The sequence below is a fragment of the Lepidochelys olivacea genome (assembly GCF_965140295.1).
Source record: "Lepidochelys olivacea isolate rLepOli2 genome assembly, chromosome: 1".
Taxonomy (NCBI): domain Eukaryota; kingdom Metazoa; phylum Chordata; order Testudines; family Cheloniidae; genus Lepidochelys; species Lepidochelys olivacea.
The window spans coordinates 153,579,795-153,595,050 of NC_140411.1; the positions used below are offsets into that span (position 1 = coordinate 153,579,795).

Genomic DNA, 15,256 nt, shown 5'->3' on the forward strand with positions numbered 1-15,256 from the left:
ACCAACATTAACTCTGGTGGGCAAAGGGTGGAACTAATTCCAGTGTCCAGGGCTTTCACTAAGAATGGTCTGCTGCCAACTCTTATGCTGGTATCCTTAAATCACGTGGGTTGGCCTAGTGGGGTCAAATCCATCCCTCATACCATGGAAAAAATAATTTAATTATCCCTGAGCCATCTGTAATAGATCAGTGTTACACATAGCTTTGAATATGTGAAGTGATGGGAATTCCATAGTCTCCCAGAGGAGTTTGTTCTATTAATAACAAGAACAGTTATGCAACTGTAAGTAAATTTTCTGTGCTGCTCCTTACTGCTTGTTCTGTCCTCATTAGCTAATGAGAGCAATTGATCCCACTGCTCTGTAACATGTTTTCTTAATATACCGCAAGACTCGTTCCATAAAAAGGCAACAGAATGAACAGAGTATGTGTGAAAGTACTTTTAAAAATTATTATTAATTTTTTGTTAAGCAGTGACTTTTTCTGGCTGTTTGATGGTGCTGGGCAAGGCCTACAGCCCCCTGGTGTACTGTGATGGTAATTCCAAACAAGCAGTGAGAAACCACTTGATTTTGTAGCGCTCAGCCCTCACAATAAGGGTAAGGGGGCACATAATCAACTGCTGTAAATTGTCGTATCTCAGGGGCCTATGACACATTGCTCCAATTGAGAACCTGCTGCCAGATTGCTAAAAGACTTCAGCATCTGATTGGGATGGGGGTCTCTCAGACCGTCTCTGAATCCTGCTGGAAGCATCAGCACCTTGACACTTGTTGCCCAAGGAAAATCCACTCAGACCAGGTGACCAACACAACAGTCTTCCAGAGGCCTAGAAGGGCCAAGAGAAATATTCACCAGTGAAGAACCAGAAGGCCAGTTAAAGAAGGAATGCCTGCTTTTGGTCAGGGGCAGAGCTGGGTGAGACTGGGACAGAGGAATAGCTCCTCAGGGTTAACCCAAGCCCAGGTCAGGGCCTTGACCTAGGAACTATAAGGTGGATAGAAAGCTGGCTAGATTGTCAGGCTCAGCAGGTAGTGATCAATGGCTCGACGTCTAGTTGGCAGTGGAGTACCCCAGGGGTCGGTCCTGAGGCCGGTTTTGTTCAACATCTTATTAATGATCTGGATGATGGGAGGGATTGCACCCTCAGCAAGTTCGCGGATGACACTAAGCTGGGTAGAGAGGTAGATATGCTGGAGGGTAGGGATAGGGTCCAGAGTGACCTAGACAAATTGGAGGAATGGGCCAAAAGAAATCTGATGAGATTCAACAAGGACAAGTGCAGAGTCCTGCACTTAGGACGGAAGAATCCCATGCACTGCTACAGGCTGGGGACTGACTGGTTAAGCAGCAGTTCTGCAGAAAAGGACCTGGAGATTACAGTGGACAAGAAGCTGGATATGAGTCAGCAGTCTGCCCTTGTTGCCAAGAAGGCTAATGACATATTGGGCTGCATTAGTAGGAGCATTGCCAGCAGATCGAGGGAAGTGATTATTCCCCTCTATTCAGCGCTGGGGGGGACCACATCTGGAGTATTTTGTCCAGTTTTGGTCCCCCCACTACAGAAAGGATGGTGACAAATTGGAGAGAGTCGAGCGGAGGGCAACAAAAATGTCTGGGGGGCTGGGGCACATGACTTATGACGAGAGGCTGAGGGAACTGGGCCTGTTTAGTCTGCAGAAGAGAAGAGTGAGGGGGGATTTGATAGCAGCCTTCAACTACCTAAAGGGGGGTTCCAAAGAGGACGGAGCTCAGCTGTTCTCAGTGGTGGCAGATGACAGAACAAGGAGCAATGGTCTCAAGTTGCAGTGGGGGAGGTCTAGGTTGGATATTAGGAAACACTATTTCACTCGGAGGGTGGTGAAGCACTGGAATGGGTTATGTAGGGAGGTGATGGAATCTCCACCCTTAGAGGTTTTTAAGGCCAGGTTTAACAAAGCCCTGGCTGGGATGATTTAGTTGGTGTTGGTCCTACTTTGAGCAGGGGGTTGGACTAGATGACCTCCTGAGGTCCCTTCCAACCCTGATATTCTATGATTCTGAGCACTGCAAATAAGTACTTGCATTTCAGATTCTTTTTTTCCTCCTCTCTGTCTTAAGGCACAGACAGCCAAATCCTGAGTTGCTGTTTTGTAACATGACTGTTTAGAGACTGATGCAGAGTTACAGCACAGGCTATAGGCCGCAGACCCTTGCAGACTCAGGTGGGAGGTCCTGCAGTACCAGCCGGGGCCCTGAAGATGGCACTGCAGAGCAGCACCACTTTTTACTCCATTGTAAACAGAAAAACGCATAATGAAATCCAGTGGTTGGGAGCTGAAATTAGACAAATTCAGAATAGAAAGAAGGTGCAAATTTTTACCAGCAAGGGTAATTAATCATTAGAACAACCTACCAGGGTACATAGTGGATTGTCCTTCACTTGAGGTCTTTAAGTCACGACTGGATGTCTTTCTAAAAGATATGCTATAGCTGAATCAGAAATTATGGACTTCATGTAGAAATTATTGTGTGAGGTTCTTGGGCCTGTGTTATGCAAGAGTTCAAACTGAATGATCATAATGGTTTCTTCTGGCCTTCAACGTTCATAGATTTTAAGATCTGGCCACTTAATTTGGTGTGTGAAATAAGACCTAAGTTCTATTGAAAATCTGGTCCCAGATGATGGGGAAAAAACCGCAACAATATTTATATTCTTCCAGGAATAAACATAAATGGTAGCTTTTTCAAATACAAAACTTCCAAGCCAATTAAATGAACAGCAGCTTGAATATTCATCTCCTTGGCAGCATTATGACAAGTTCATTGTGAATGGTATTAGGTGAAAAGAACATAATCATAATTGATGTATTACAGATGAGTCCTGTTATTTAAATAAGCAACTTATTTCCCTCCTGGCTTTTGATTTATTGACTATAATTATTAATTGTACTTCAGGAGGTGAAAGATTGATGTTTACAATGTCCCTGAACTCTCCCAATCTGCCTTTATCCACTCTGAACAGATCTCATTAGCCAGGCCAACCTTAAAGTCAACTCTTGTCTAGAATCCAAAAGTTTCCTTTAGGTAATTGGATCTTTGGTACACATCCAAGATTTGTGCCTTGAAGTTTTATTAAAACAGATGTGGGCTCTTTGCTGTTTCTTTTTTGTTTTGTACCTGTATTTTTTTTCTGCTTAACTGGAAGGTTTGGGGTGACAGAGAGCTTTGCTTTCAAGAATCTGTCTTACTGCTTAGCATTGGTACGATGCAAAGACAGAACAGCAATTAGATCACCCAGTTCATTAAAATTCCCTTCTGTAGTATGTGTTTTGCAAAGCAGGCAGAATAGACTTTGCAGTGGGTATTCAGATGCGCCGCAGTGAGCATGGTACAAAAGCTTCGGCTATGTCTAGGCCTACGAGCTAGGCGTGTAATTCCCCTGCTTGTAAGTACATATACTCGCACTAACTCCCATCGAGCTATTATGGGTATAAGTAGCAGGGTAGTTGTGGGCACAGGGATAGTGGCTGTAGAGGCATGGATTAGCCAGGCCAAGTACAAATCTGCCTGAAACTGATGGATATGTGCTCAGCATGGCTAAACTGTCCCTGTTCTGCTGTAACCCGTGCTTCTGTGGCTACACTACCATTTATACTTGTACTAGCTCAGTCAGAGCTAATGTGGGAATTACACCCTGAGCTCGTAGTGTAGATGTAGCCGTAGGCTATGTCTACAGTGCAAGTTAGGGTGTGATTGTAGCATGAGCAGGCATACCTGTGCTATCTTTAATCATGGGTGGCAAAGGTAGTGTAGGTGTGGCAGCACAAGCTAGTAACCAGAGTACGTGTCCAGAACCTCGAGCAGACTTCTGGTCTGGTTTCTAGCCCATGATGGCATGTCTACACTGCTATAGCTAGCTGTTCTGGCCAGGTTAAAGCTGGCATGAGTATGCCTGCTGGGCTGCAATTTCACCTTCACCTGCAGGGTAGACATACCCTTAGAGAGAGAGAGAGAGGGAGGGGGCAAACTTACAGGTACTCATCAGAACCTTCAAAAGTACTTTCCCCTTTGGGCGTCATCTAAAATAACGGTGCCCAACCTTATTACACAGGAGGGCCACATGAACCTGAGCACAACTTTGTGTGGGCCAAACAAATTTTACATATTTTAATAAGATTTAAAGTCATCTGTATTGATTTATATTTTAAATTCAGCTTGTTTTATATGTATTTAGACAAGTTGTTTTTGTGTACAGTATTGTCTATTTATACACTTATGTAAACTAAAATGATGTAAACATGACAACAAAATGCTAATGAATTGGCCATTCGTACATTGTGTTGAAGCAGGCCATGGGCATTAGGAATGCTCTGGTGGGTTGTAAGTGGGTCTAAACATCACGTAGTGGCCTCGGCCCTAGGCAAGATTCAGGATTTCTTCAATCAGTGTTGATGCAGCATGGCAATTTTCACCTCTTCCATCATCTCAGCCTCACCATCCAAATTTCTATCAATAGAGCTACTAAAGGCACCTCTTTACATGTCTGTGTGTTCAGGAGGGACCCTGGATGACTGAATTACCTCACTGCCTACAGGAAAGGTTGAATTAATTGAGATAGTGGTGTCTGGAATGACTAGGGAGCAGCTCATGTTGATGCTTACAGTATAGTATCTTCTTCATATCTCATCAGATTAAAAAAGTAACAATGCCACATACATAAGGTACATTTATTATGTATACTCTGTTAATTTAAAGAGTTAAATACTAATTGTTAAAAATAGCATCAAAGTCTCTCTTAACCATCCTATACATCTGCTTGGAATTGCAAAGAGCAGTTTTTAAACTAAGAACCGGGGGAGGGTGATTGCTGCAGAGGCGCACATGGATCAGACAGAGACTTCTCTTAGAGGAGAGTCTATTGATAGAGATTCTCTAGGTTTTAGTTAGGAGGAGGGGATGGAAGAGGATAAAGTATGGGCCAGATCAGATGAGAAACATTCACATAAAGAGGCTGACACGTCAGAAAAGGGCAGACAAATAAACAGTGACAAGTTTTTAAAGTGCTTGTACACAAATGCTAGAAGTCTAAATAATAAGATGGGTGAACTAGAGTGCCTCATGTTAAAGGAGGATATTGATATAATAGGCATCACAGAAACCTGGTGGAGTGAGGACACAATCATTGTGGGGTGGATTGGGACACAGTCATTCTGGGGTACAAAATATATCGGAAGGACAGAACAGGTCGTGCGGGGGAAGGGGGAGTGGCACTATATGTGAAAGAAAATGTAGAATCAAATGAAATAAAAATCTTAAATGAATCCACATGTTCCATAGAATCTCTATAGATAGTCAGATATACATCAGAAGCAGGAAGCCTGCTAAACAACCAGTGGGGCCCTTGGAGGATCGAGATACAAAAGGAGCACTTAAAGACGATAAAGTCATCGCAGAGAAACTACATGAATTATTTGCTTCAGTCTTCAGATGTTAGGGTGATTCCCAAATCTGAGCCGTCTTTTGTAGGTGACAAATCTGAGGAATTGTCACAGATTGAAGTGTTACTAGAGGAGGTTTTGGAATTAATTGAGAAACTTAACAGTAACAAGTCACCGGGACCAGATGGCATTCACCCAAGAGTTCTGAAAGAACTCAAATGTGAAATTGTGGAACTATTAACTATGGTTTGTAACCAGTCCTTTAAATCAACTTCTGTACCCAGTGATTGGAAGATAGCTAATGTAACGCCAATATTTAAGAAGTGCTCTAGATGTGATCCTGGCAATTACAGACCGGTAAGTCTAACGACAGTACCGGGCAAATTAGTTGAAACAATAGTAAAGAATAAAATTGTCAGACACATAGAAGAATATAAATTGTTGGGCAAAAGTCAACGTGGTTTCTGTAAAGGGAGATCATGTCTTACTAATCTATTAGAGTTCTTTGAGGGGGGTCAACAAACATGTGGACAAGGGCGATCCAGTGGACATAGTGTACTTAGATTTCCAGAAAGCCTTTGACAAGGTCCCTCACCAAAGGCTCTTACGTAAATTAAGTTGTCATGGGATAAGAGGGAAGATCCTTTCATGGATTGAGAACTGCTTAAAAGACAGGGAACAAAGGGTAGGAATAAATGCTAAATTTTCAGAATGGAGAAGGGTAACTAGCGGTGTTCCCCAAGGGTCGGTCCTAGGACCAATCCTATTCAACTTATTCATAAATGATCTGGAGAAAGGGGTAAACAGTGAGGTGGCAGAGTTTGCAGATGATACTAAACTGCTCAAGATAGTTAAGACCAAAGCACACTGTGAAGAACTTCAAAAAGATCTCACAAAACTAAGTGATTGGGCAACAAAATGGCAAATGAAATTTAATGTGGATAAATGAAAAGTAATGCACACTGGAAAAAATAACCCCAACAATACATACAATATGATGGGGGCTAATTTAGCTACAACTAATCAGGAGAAAGATCTTGGAGTCATCATGGATAGTTCTTTGAAGACGTCCATGTAGTGTGCAGCGGCACTCAAAAAAGCAAACAGGATGTTAGGAATCGTTAAAAAAGGGATAGAGAATAAGACGGAGAATATCTTATTGCCCTTATATAAATCTATGATACGCCCACATCTTGAATACTGTGTACAGATGCAGTCCCCTCATCTCAAAAAAGATATACTGGCATTAGAAAAGGTTCAGAAAAGGGCAACTGAAATGATTAGGGGTTTGGAACGGGTCCCATATGAGGAGAGATTAAAGAGGCTAGGACTTTTCAGCTTGGAAAAGAGGAGACTAAGGGGGGATATGATAGAGGTATATAAAATCATGAGTGGTGTGGAGAAAGTGAATAAGGAAAAGTTATTTACTTGTTCCCATAATATAAGAACTAGGGGCCACCAAATGAAATTAATGGGTAGCAGGTTTAAAACAAATAAAAGAAGTTCTTCTTCACTCAGCTCACAGTCAACCTGTGGAACTCCTTGCCTGAGGAGGTTGTGAAGGCTAGAACTATAACAGGGTTTAAAAGAGAACTGCATAAATTCATGGAGGTTAATTCCATTAATGGCTATTAGCCAGGATGGGTAAGGAATGTGTCCCTAGCCTCTGTTTGTCAGAGGGTGGAGATGGATGGCAGGAGAGAGATCACTAGATCGTTACCTGTTAGGTTCACTCCCTGTGGGACACCTGGCCTTGGCCACTGTCAGTAGACAGGATACTGGGCTGGATGGACCTTTCGTCTGACCCAATATGGCCTTTCTTATGTTCAAATCATCATCATAAAAAAATCTTAAACAGCTTCTTCAAACATCAACAATGTCCTGGATTTTTCTCTGTTGCCGTTTTTGGATAAATTGGCCTCCTCTTTCAGCAACCTTGCCAAACCAAACAGTATTCAACAAAAGGGAAGGAAGAAAAGAATGTGAATATACTCTCACTCCACCCCCCTTCGGTTTAGGGAAAGGTGCACTGGTCTGAGAGCCAGAATGTCATGAGCTCCCTTCTTCCACTGGCTTACCCCACCCCAACAAAGATACATGGGTATTTGACAATTCAGTACGAGGCTGCGGAAGGTCACTTCTAGCATAAATGGTAAAAGAACCAAGGTCTTCAAAATGGAGACCTAAATCTCATTTACTTAGCCACGCTGCCCTTTCAGACTGAATGAACAGCAATCTATGTGCTTGGCTAACACGTTGGTAATAACTGCAGGACTACCTCCCTTCCTAGGGTATGTCTACACTGGTGCTGGTACGTGTAATTTCTGCCTGGAGTCGACATACTCCTGTGAGCTCTATTCGAGGTAGCATGCTAAAACAGAAGTGTAGCCATGGTTGTGTGAGCAGTGGGACAGTTTAGCCGCCTGAGCACGATCTTATCCAAGACCCTCGGTGCAGAGCTGTCCCTTGGGTAGGATCAATCAGGGCGACCGCTCCAGGCCCTGCGCTTTGGGGGGCCCTGCAGGCCAGTGTGATTGGCCGGCGTGCTTGGTCCCGGAAGACGTAGATGCAGGAACTAGGAGTGTAAGGGGTGCTGCAGTGCAGCTGGCCCCCCAACTGTCGCTGATGCAGAGCAAGGCTCCCAAGCCGGTGGAGGATGATTTGTCCAGGGCCTGCACCTCCCACACCAAAGACGGCCCTGCCTAGGTGCATGTTTGGGCCCTCTTGCTTGCCTGCACCACAGTGACTGTGCTTCTGTTTTTAGCACACTAGCTTGATTAGAGCTAGCATTGGTATGTCTTCTCAAGCTGGAAATTACACCTTCTGACTCCATGTAGACATATTCCCAGAGCCAGGAACAGAATCAACAAATCCTGATTCTCAGTGTTTCATCACTGTCTAGCAAATAGTTTTGTAAACGAATTTTTTTTGTCTTGTCACATTCCCCTCTAGCAGTTGACCCAAACAGAAGTAAAGGAGAAAATATGCTCAAGTAGCAGAGGTCTGTGTTGCGTGTCTGAAAGTCCTTGTTTCAAATCCGGTTGATGATGCACATAGGTGTTCTTATGGTTACACATTATGGAATTTGTTTCTCTAGCTTTTTTTTTTTTTGAACAACTTTTATTTTTAATTCCTATAGTGAGAAAACATCCTAAAGAACAGGTTTTATAGTTTAAAATCCATTACAATCTTTCAGTTATGGTGCAACGTTCAACAAAACCCAAGTGTTCCACATTCTGGTTATTTTGTATTGCAAGTTTGAAAGTTGGGAGGTCTGAGAATCCAAACCCAACAGTGACACTAGAACACAGTTGACACAGAATAATTTTAGCTTTCTTTCCTAATAGTACTGAGTCAGGTCTTTATATAAGCAGTGGGGAGAGGGGAGGTGGTTGGGAGAGAACCTTAAACATTATTCTTTGATCTGAGCTTTTCACAAACACGTCAAGATAATGGAGTCATCACTGAACTAAAATCCAGGGGTTTTCAGTACACACCGGTCACCTCCTTGCTGTTCCTAAAATATTTAATTTTCTTTGGGGTGGCAGAGTATTTTAGTCTTACATTCACAGATAAGTCATCAAAGTGTTTTTCTTATTAAGGGGTATTAAACTCTCCAAATAGGATATGTTCAGTCTGAATACAACACTGGTCTCATGAATCTGTATTCTAACTTAAGTTACTAGAGGGACATGAGCTGTCACAGTCAAGAATTTTGTTCCTCAGTTCAGCAGCAGCTCTTATAAAAGTCTCCAATGTGGCAAAAGGGGTTTTCAGTGCAGTTATTCAAAACATGATATGACGGGATGAACCAAGCAAAGGTGTCCCTCATGTGTCGTGTCTAGCATGAAGGGAACTCCAACAGACCCCTGAAGATTTATTAAGCAGGCTAGTGACATTTTGTTTATGTGGGTGAAAATGTCAATTCAGTTCAGTTTTCCTTCCGTCACCTTTTTGTTGTTATCCCAGGATCTCCTGTGATCAGGTTTTCCTCCTGGCAGGGACTGGAGTTACTGTATCGGTGCCCATTTAGAGATGATAACGCTGTTGAGTATTAATAGTCTGATTCTTGTATTCTGAATGCTGTTCCTTTCTATCAGGTTTGTTGAATGGCTGCAAGCTTGCAAAAAAATGTGATGTGATTTCACTAGTGAGCCGAGTCATGTAGGAACTGCTAGCCCGGTCAGGCCAGGAACTCTTAGTACAAGGTAAATGGGACAGTGCGGCACATTGTCCCTCTTGAGGAGCAGACAGATAGATGGAGAGGTTTGGAGCAGCTGAGCCAGCCGACTCACTGGAAGTGTCTGTTGGCACTGAAAGAATCTGCAGGTGCATCCGGAACCATCATGCCGCAGTAACTTCTATTGCGAAGCAAGGGGCAGTGTGATGGGGAATGCCATGTGCAGAACCAATGAATCAGCTGCTGGAAATAAGTGTACTTATGAAATAAACATGCAGGAAAACAAATCTTGTATAGTTCTTGGATTATATTAATGCTGTATGCCAGAGAGATGTTTAAAAATTTCCTAATTCTGAGAAGCAATGTATACAGACAATATCTCCAACCAACCGTCACCTAATTCTTCCCTTCCATGCCACCAGATGCTTTCCATGTGGTGTTTGTAGCTGATCCATCCTTACAGTAGATCACATGTAGTTTATATGATATAAGATAGTTCTAGTAAACTTTGTTTCCTATTTTTCCCACTTGCTGTGTTGCCAATATTTTCAAAGCAGGGATCTGTTTGTCCTGTCTCCTCAGGGGGAGCACTCTTTCGCTGAACAACAATGACCCGGAGACCCTTCCCGGTAACATGAAAGGCACAATGAGTTCTGGGAACCGAAGCAATGCCTCCACTCCAGTCCATCCGAGGTCACCAGCACTGAGCACACGCAGCGTGACTTCAGATTATGTCAGGGTAAATGTGGCAATGCTACTAGCTGCACACATGTCCCCCTCAGACATCACTGACATCACAACCATGCACACCACAGTCAGTATTTGATGAGCTTGCAACCAAGAAAGGCTAAGCCTGCCAAAGATAATGCTATTTATTCCTTAATCCTGTTGTGATAAGTGACAGTCTCTCACCATAATGAAATCTGTTAAACTCATTGTCAATTACCTGGTTTTTGGATTGACAAACATTTTTTCTCATTCTAAAATGTCCTGTTATTGACCGTTATTACTTAAATGTTAAAAATTACTACTTAAGATGTAATGGTGCATCCACACCCATCAGTTTCCACAAGGTTTTAACCCAAGGGAGGCTGTGAAGGGAAAGATTGAAGGAAAATAGTGGGAGGATAGCAGAAGGAATTGACAGGAGAGCCAGGTAGGCAACCAGCTGAGAAAAACTGAGTCACAGGAGTTCAAGTTTGAAGGCTTTGTTGACATCAGGAGGCTGGTACAGGTGTGAAGGACTTGCTTCTGTTGTGGGTACTGTGCAGAGCTCCAGGCTCCCAAAGTTGGGACTTTAAAGCTGCTCCCAGAACTCCTCTGGCTGGTGCTGGGCATGAAAGGGAACATCCAAGTGATTTCTGGGCCTAGCTTCTTAAATGTCTTTGTACCTTTGTCCAGGATTCGTGATCAAAGGGTCAGTTAAGGATTGGATGCTGTGCTAGGCTCTTTAAGGCCCTAGGAGGAAGCACCACTTCTTTCCCTCAGAGGTATTGCCACATTCTTGAATGCCATATCCACCTTCCCTGGCAGGGCCTAAGCATGACAGCAAAGTGAATGAGAGGAAGGACCTTCTCCTTTCTTAGCATAAATGAACTTCTGTTCTGGGGAAGGAGTCCTCCTGTTATTGGTGTGTTGTTTCTTCTGGGATAGTGAGTCTTTCCAAAGATTTCTCTCCTTCATTCAGGACAAGTTTGATCTGTAGTACTAACGAATCCCAGTTGCACAAATGCTAGGTTGCTGAGCGGTTCCATCGCAGTCAGATCCTCTCCTCACAATTCCAAGTGTGTCCTGATTTTTGAACAACAGTGTGGTGAAGCAGAGAAACTGCCCATCAGCATGGAAGGGATTAAAGAGAGCCTTTGGGCCCAGCTAGCTTTGCCCCGTTCTACCTGCAGCCAGTGCCAGGCCTGGAGGGGAGAGACAAGGAGGGAGCTTTGCTTTGTTCGGGGCTGACTGTTGAAGAGGGAGGTGTTAGCTGCTTCCCTACCTGAGGGAAGGATCACTAGCTTGCTACCCGAAGTAGCCACCGGAACCAAGCACCGTCTTCCTGGCCAAAAGAGGCAGCGAAAGAGGTCTAGGAGCACCCAGCTTACAAGGAACCAGGGTCTCTGAAGCACTGAGATCTTGACGGGGGTTCCCACCCCACAAAGCATATGGCTGCCCTGCCAGAGGAAGCTGGGACCGCAGCAGGATGCTGCCCAGGGGGGCAATACTAGAGACAAGCATCACAGGAACTTGTACTATAGGGGCTACACACCAAACTGAAGGGGCAACAGTGGGAAGTAGCCCAGGGCAGTGGACATAGACTCCCCACTGAGAGCTCCTTTACTCAGAGGTTGACTTACACAGGGCCTGGGCTGGGACCCAGTGGAGTTGGAGGGCCTGGGTCCCGCTACCCTCCCTCCTTAAAGGCTGAGGCACATCGACCACAGAAGCAGGGGGCAGGAAGTCTTGCGCTCCAGCTGGCCTTCCAAGCCCCCCTGGTACAAACATTCTAATGTCAATCTGTATTTTGTTGCTTTTTTTAAAAAAAATGGCAGGACCTAATAAAGAAGTGATAGCTGTTGCAAGACATCTGTTTATAAGCAGTGATGTACGTGTGCAGGTTTTGAAAGTGCCATGCGGGAATACAGTCTTTTAGTACAATTCTATTTCATGTAGTTCTGTTGTGTTGGGTAAAAGATATAACCCCCCATCAGTCATTTAGCAGGGCAATGTGATCAAGGAAATTGTTCTTACTGCTGCTTAATTAGTACAAATCCCTAACATTTGTGGAGGTTTCTCATTCCAAAATTGCCTTACAATGTTTTATAGCAGCTAATCATCCTGATCTCAACATCGGTCCAATAGAGATGTCAGAAGCTGCAATCAAGACGCTGAAAAACAACAAAGCCGAGGCTGATGATCCAATCACAGCAGAAATGCTAAGCGCACATGACGTTACCAGACTAACGAAACTGGCAGAACGGCTCAGCGAAGTCTCAGGAAAAAAAACTCCCCCTCGACCAGTGAAAACATGGATTAATTGTCAGACTGCCCCCAAAAAGGTGATCTGACTGACTGTAACAACTGGAGAGGAGTCACACTACTCTCTTTTGTAGGGAAAATCTTCTTTATTGCAAACACTACAACTACACAGAAAAAAGAGGCAGTGGATGCAATGCTTAGGGAAGAACAGATTGGATTTAGGCCCAAGTGATCATGTGTAAATCAGATATTCACACTAAGGACTGTAGTAGACAAACATATAAAATGCCAAGCTCCCCTTACCTTTTGAAAAAAAAATCAGTGAAATTGGTATTTGACAGCCTATATAGGCATACATTGCGGAATAGTCTTCAGTCTTATGAAATTCCAGCTAAAGTCATCATCATCATCACAGCGTTGTACAGTGAAGCAAAATGCGATGGAAGGGTGAAAAACCAAACAACAGAGTGGTTCATTGTTGTTACTGGCATGAGGCCTGGCTGCATTCTATCTCTGCTGCTGTTTTGCATCGCCATAGACTGAATAATGAAGATGTGCATGAGCAACACAAACACTGGCATGTCATGGATAATGGCAAATGCCTAGAAGGCCTAGACTTTGCTGATGTTATCATGCTATCAAGCAACACTCCTGAAAAGCTACGAAGGCAGATGCCTTTGCGAAGGCCAAGGAGGGGTCATCAAACATCCTTGAAACCCAGACATCAAGCAGTATCATCGTAATAGAAGGCAAAAACCTCAAGAAAGTAGAACAGTTCATTTATCTGGGCAGTACTACACTAGTAGGGTTGCCAGTTTTGGTTGGATACATTCCTGGAAGTATCATCACATGACATAATCTTCAATTAAAGATTAATCTTTAATTTCTGGACATTCCAGGACAATCCTAGAGGGTTGGCGACCCTATATACTAGCCAAGAGAGACCACAGGAAAGAAGTGACATCAAGGCTAGGAAAGGCATCCACAGCATTCACTAAACTTGACAAACTATGGAAATCAAAGATATACATTACCAAAACAAAACTCAGAATTTTCAATGTAAATGTAATCTCAGTGCTAACATGCAGCTGCGAGAGCTGGTGAGCTCTTAAAACGTTAGAAACTAGATGACTTTGAAATTAAGTGCCTACAAAAGATTCTGGGCATTGGATGGAGAGACTTTAGCGCCAATTAAAAGATGAGACAAATCACCAACAAGCAGCTTATCTCCACTAGAATCAGAAGGAAGTGCTGGACATATTTGGGGCAAATACTCCAGCTGCCAACACCCAGACTCCCACATGAAGCTTTTAAGTGGAAACCAACTAGTGTGAGGAAACAAGGACACCGAAGAGAAGTTTTAAGAACAACCACTAGCAGCAAGGGCAGAACAGTTGATCCCAACAGTATAGAGCAGATCGAAACAGCAGCTAATGACAGAGGGATGGAAGAGACTAGTTTCTGCCCTGTGCACAAATGTTGATCTGAGAAGGATGTAATAATAATTATCCTTCATTTATTTTTTCAGGAAGGCAACTATCCTTGAGATTTGTCTGATTTTAGATTTTGGAATGACTGCAGCCTTTGTACTAACACTGACTGAGATTCCCTGTTTTAACTTAATCCCACCTGTCACTTAAGTGTTTCCTGAAGGGAGATGTGTGTGTGTGTGTGAGAGAGAGAGAGAGCAAGCTTTGTTCTATGACTACAGGGGCATTAATGAGCCACTTCAACTTGAATGGTCCCTTAGAATATCAGAAGGGTAGCCATGTTAGTCTGGATCTGTAAAAGCGGCAAAGAGTCCTGTGGCACCTTAGAGACTAACAGACGTATTGGAGCATAAGATTTTGTGGGTGACCCACGAAAGCTTATGCTCCAATACGTCTGTTAGTCTCTAAGGTGCCATAGGACTCTTTGCCGCCCTTAGAATATGTGTTGACTACTTATGCTAAACAATCTGTTCCACCTTGCATTTAGCTGTGATGCTCAGAGTACCTTTCCCAGACCTGAAGAAGAGCTCTATGTAGCTCGAAATCTTGTCTCTCTCACCAAGAGAAGTTTGTCCAGTAAAAGGTATTACCTTCCCCACCTTGCTTCTGTGTGTATACAGTATATGCAGCGTAGTTGTAGCTGTGTTGGTCCTAGGATATTAAAGACACAGGGTGGCTGAGATAATATCTTTTATTGGATCAACTTCTGTTGGTGAGAGTGAGACAAGATATAGCCCAGTTGAAGAAGAGCACTGTGTAGCTCGAAAGCTTCTCTCTCTCACCAACATAGGATGGTCCAATAAAAGATATTACTTTCTCTGTATATAGATAGATATAAATCCCCCATTACATCTTATGTGGTCTTTTTTTTTACTGGACTAACTAAAAATTGGCAAGCTTTTGAGATTCACTCTGTCCATCAAGATAGTTTCTTGTTCTGTTTTTTATTCTCCTGCTTTAATATTGACTATGCATATATTTTAATTGATAATGTGGACAAAATTTGTAATGGAAAAAAGTGCCTGCAAATGCCTAGAAGACAGTAGCCAGAATTACCTTCAGTTGGATCAATGACGCTTTTTCCACATGATTATAAAAATACCTCTTTAACTTCACTTTGAGCTCCAGGATGTTCATCTCAATTGTGCTGAGCATCAGTTAGTGAGTTAACATTGTGTTGTTGAGAGAGAACGAC

The 15,256-nt window shown here is 43.2% G+C and overlaps 1 protein-coding gene across 2 annotated transcripts in view; it reads left to right on the forward strand.

Annotated features, from left to right (window-relative positions):
* SYTL5 (synaptotagmin like 5) overlaps window positions 1-15,256 on the forward strand; it is a 188,126-nt gene that overhangs the window by 131,259 nt on the left and 41,611 nt on the right. For both annotated transcript variants that reach the window (XM_084617869.1, XM_084617870.1), the window contains exon 7: window positions 10,184-10,340. In XM_084617869.1, the coding sequence (XP_084473995.1) occupies window positions 10,184-10,340 (157 nt within the window). The remainder of the gene's footprint in view (window positions 1-10,183; window positions 10,341-15,256) is intronic.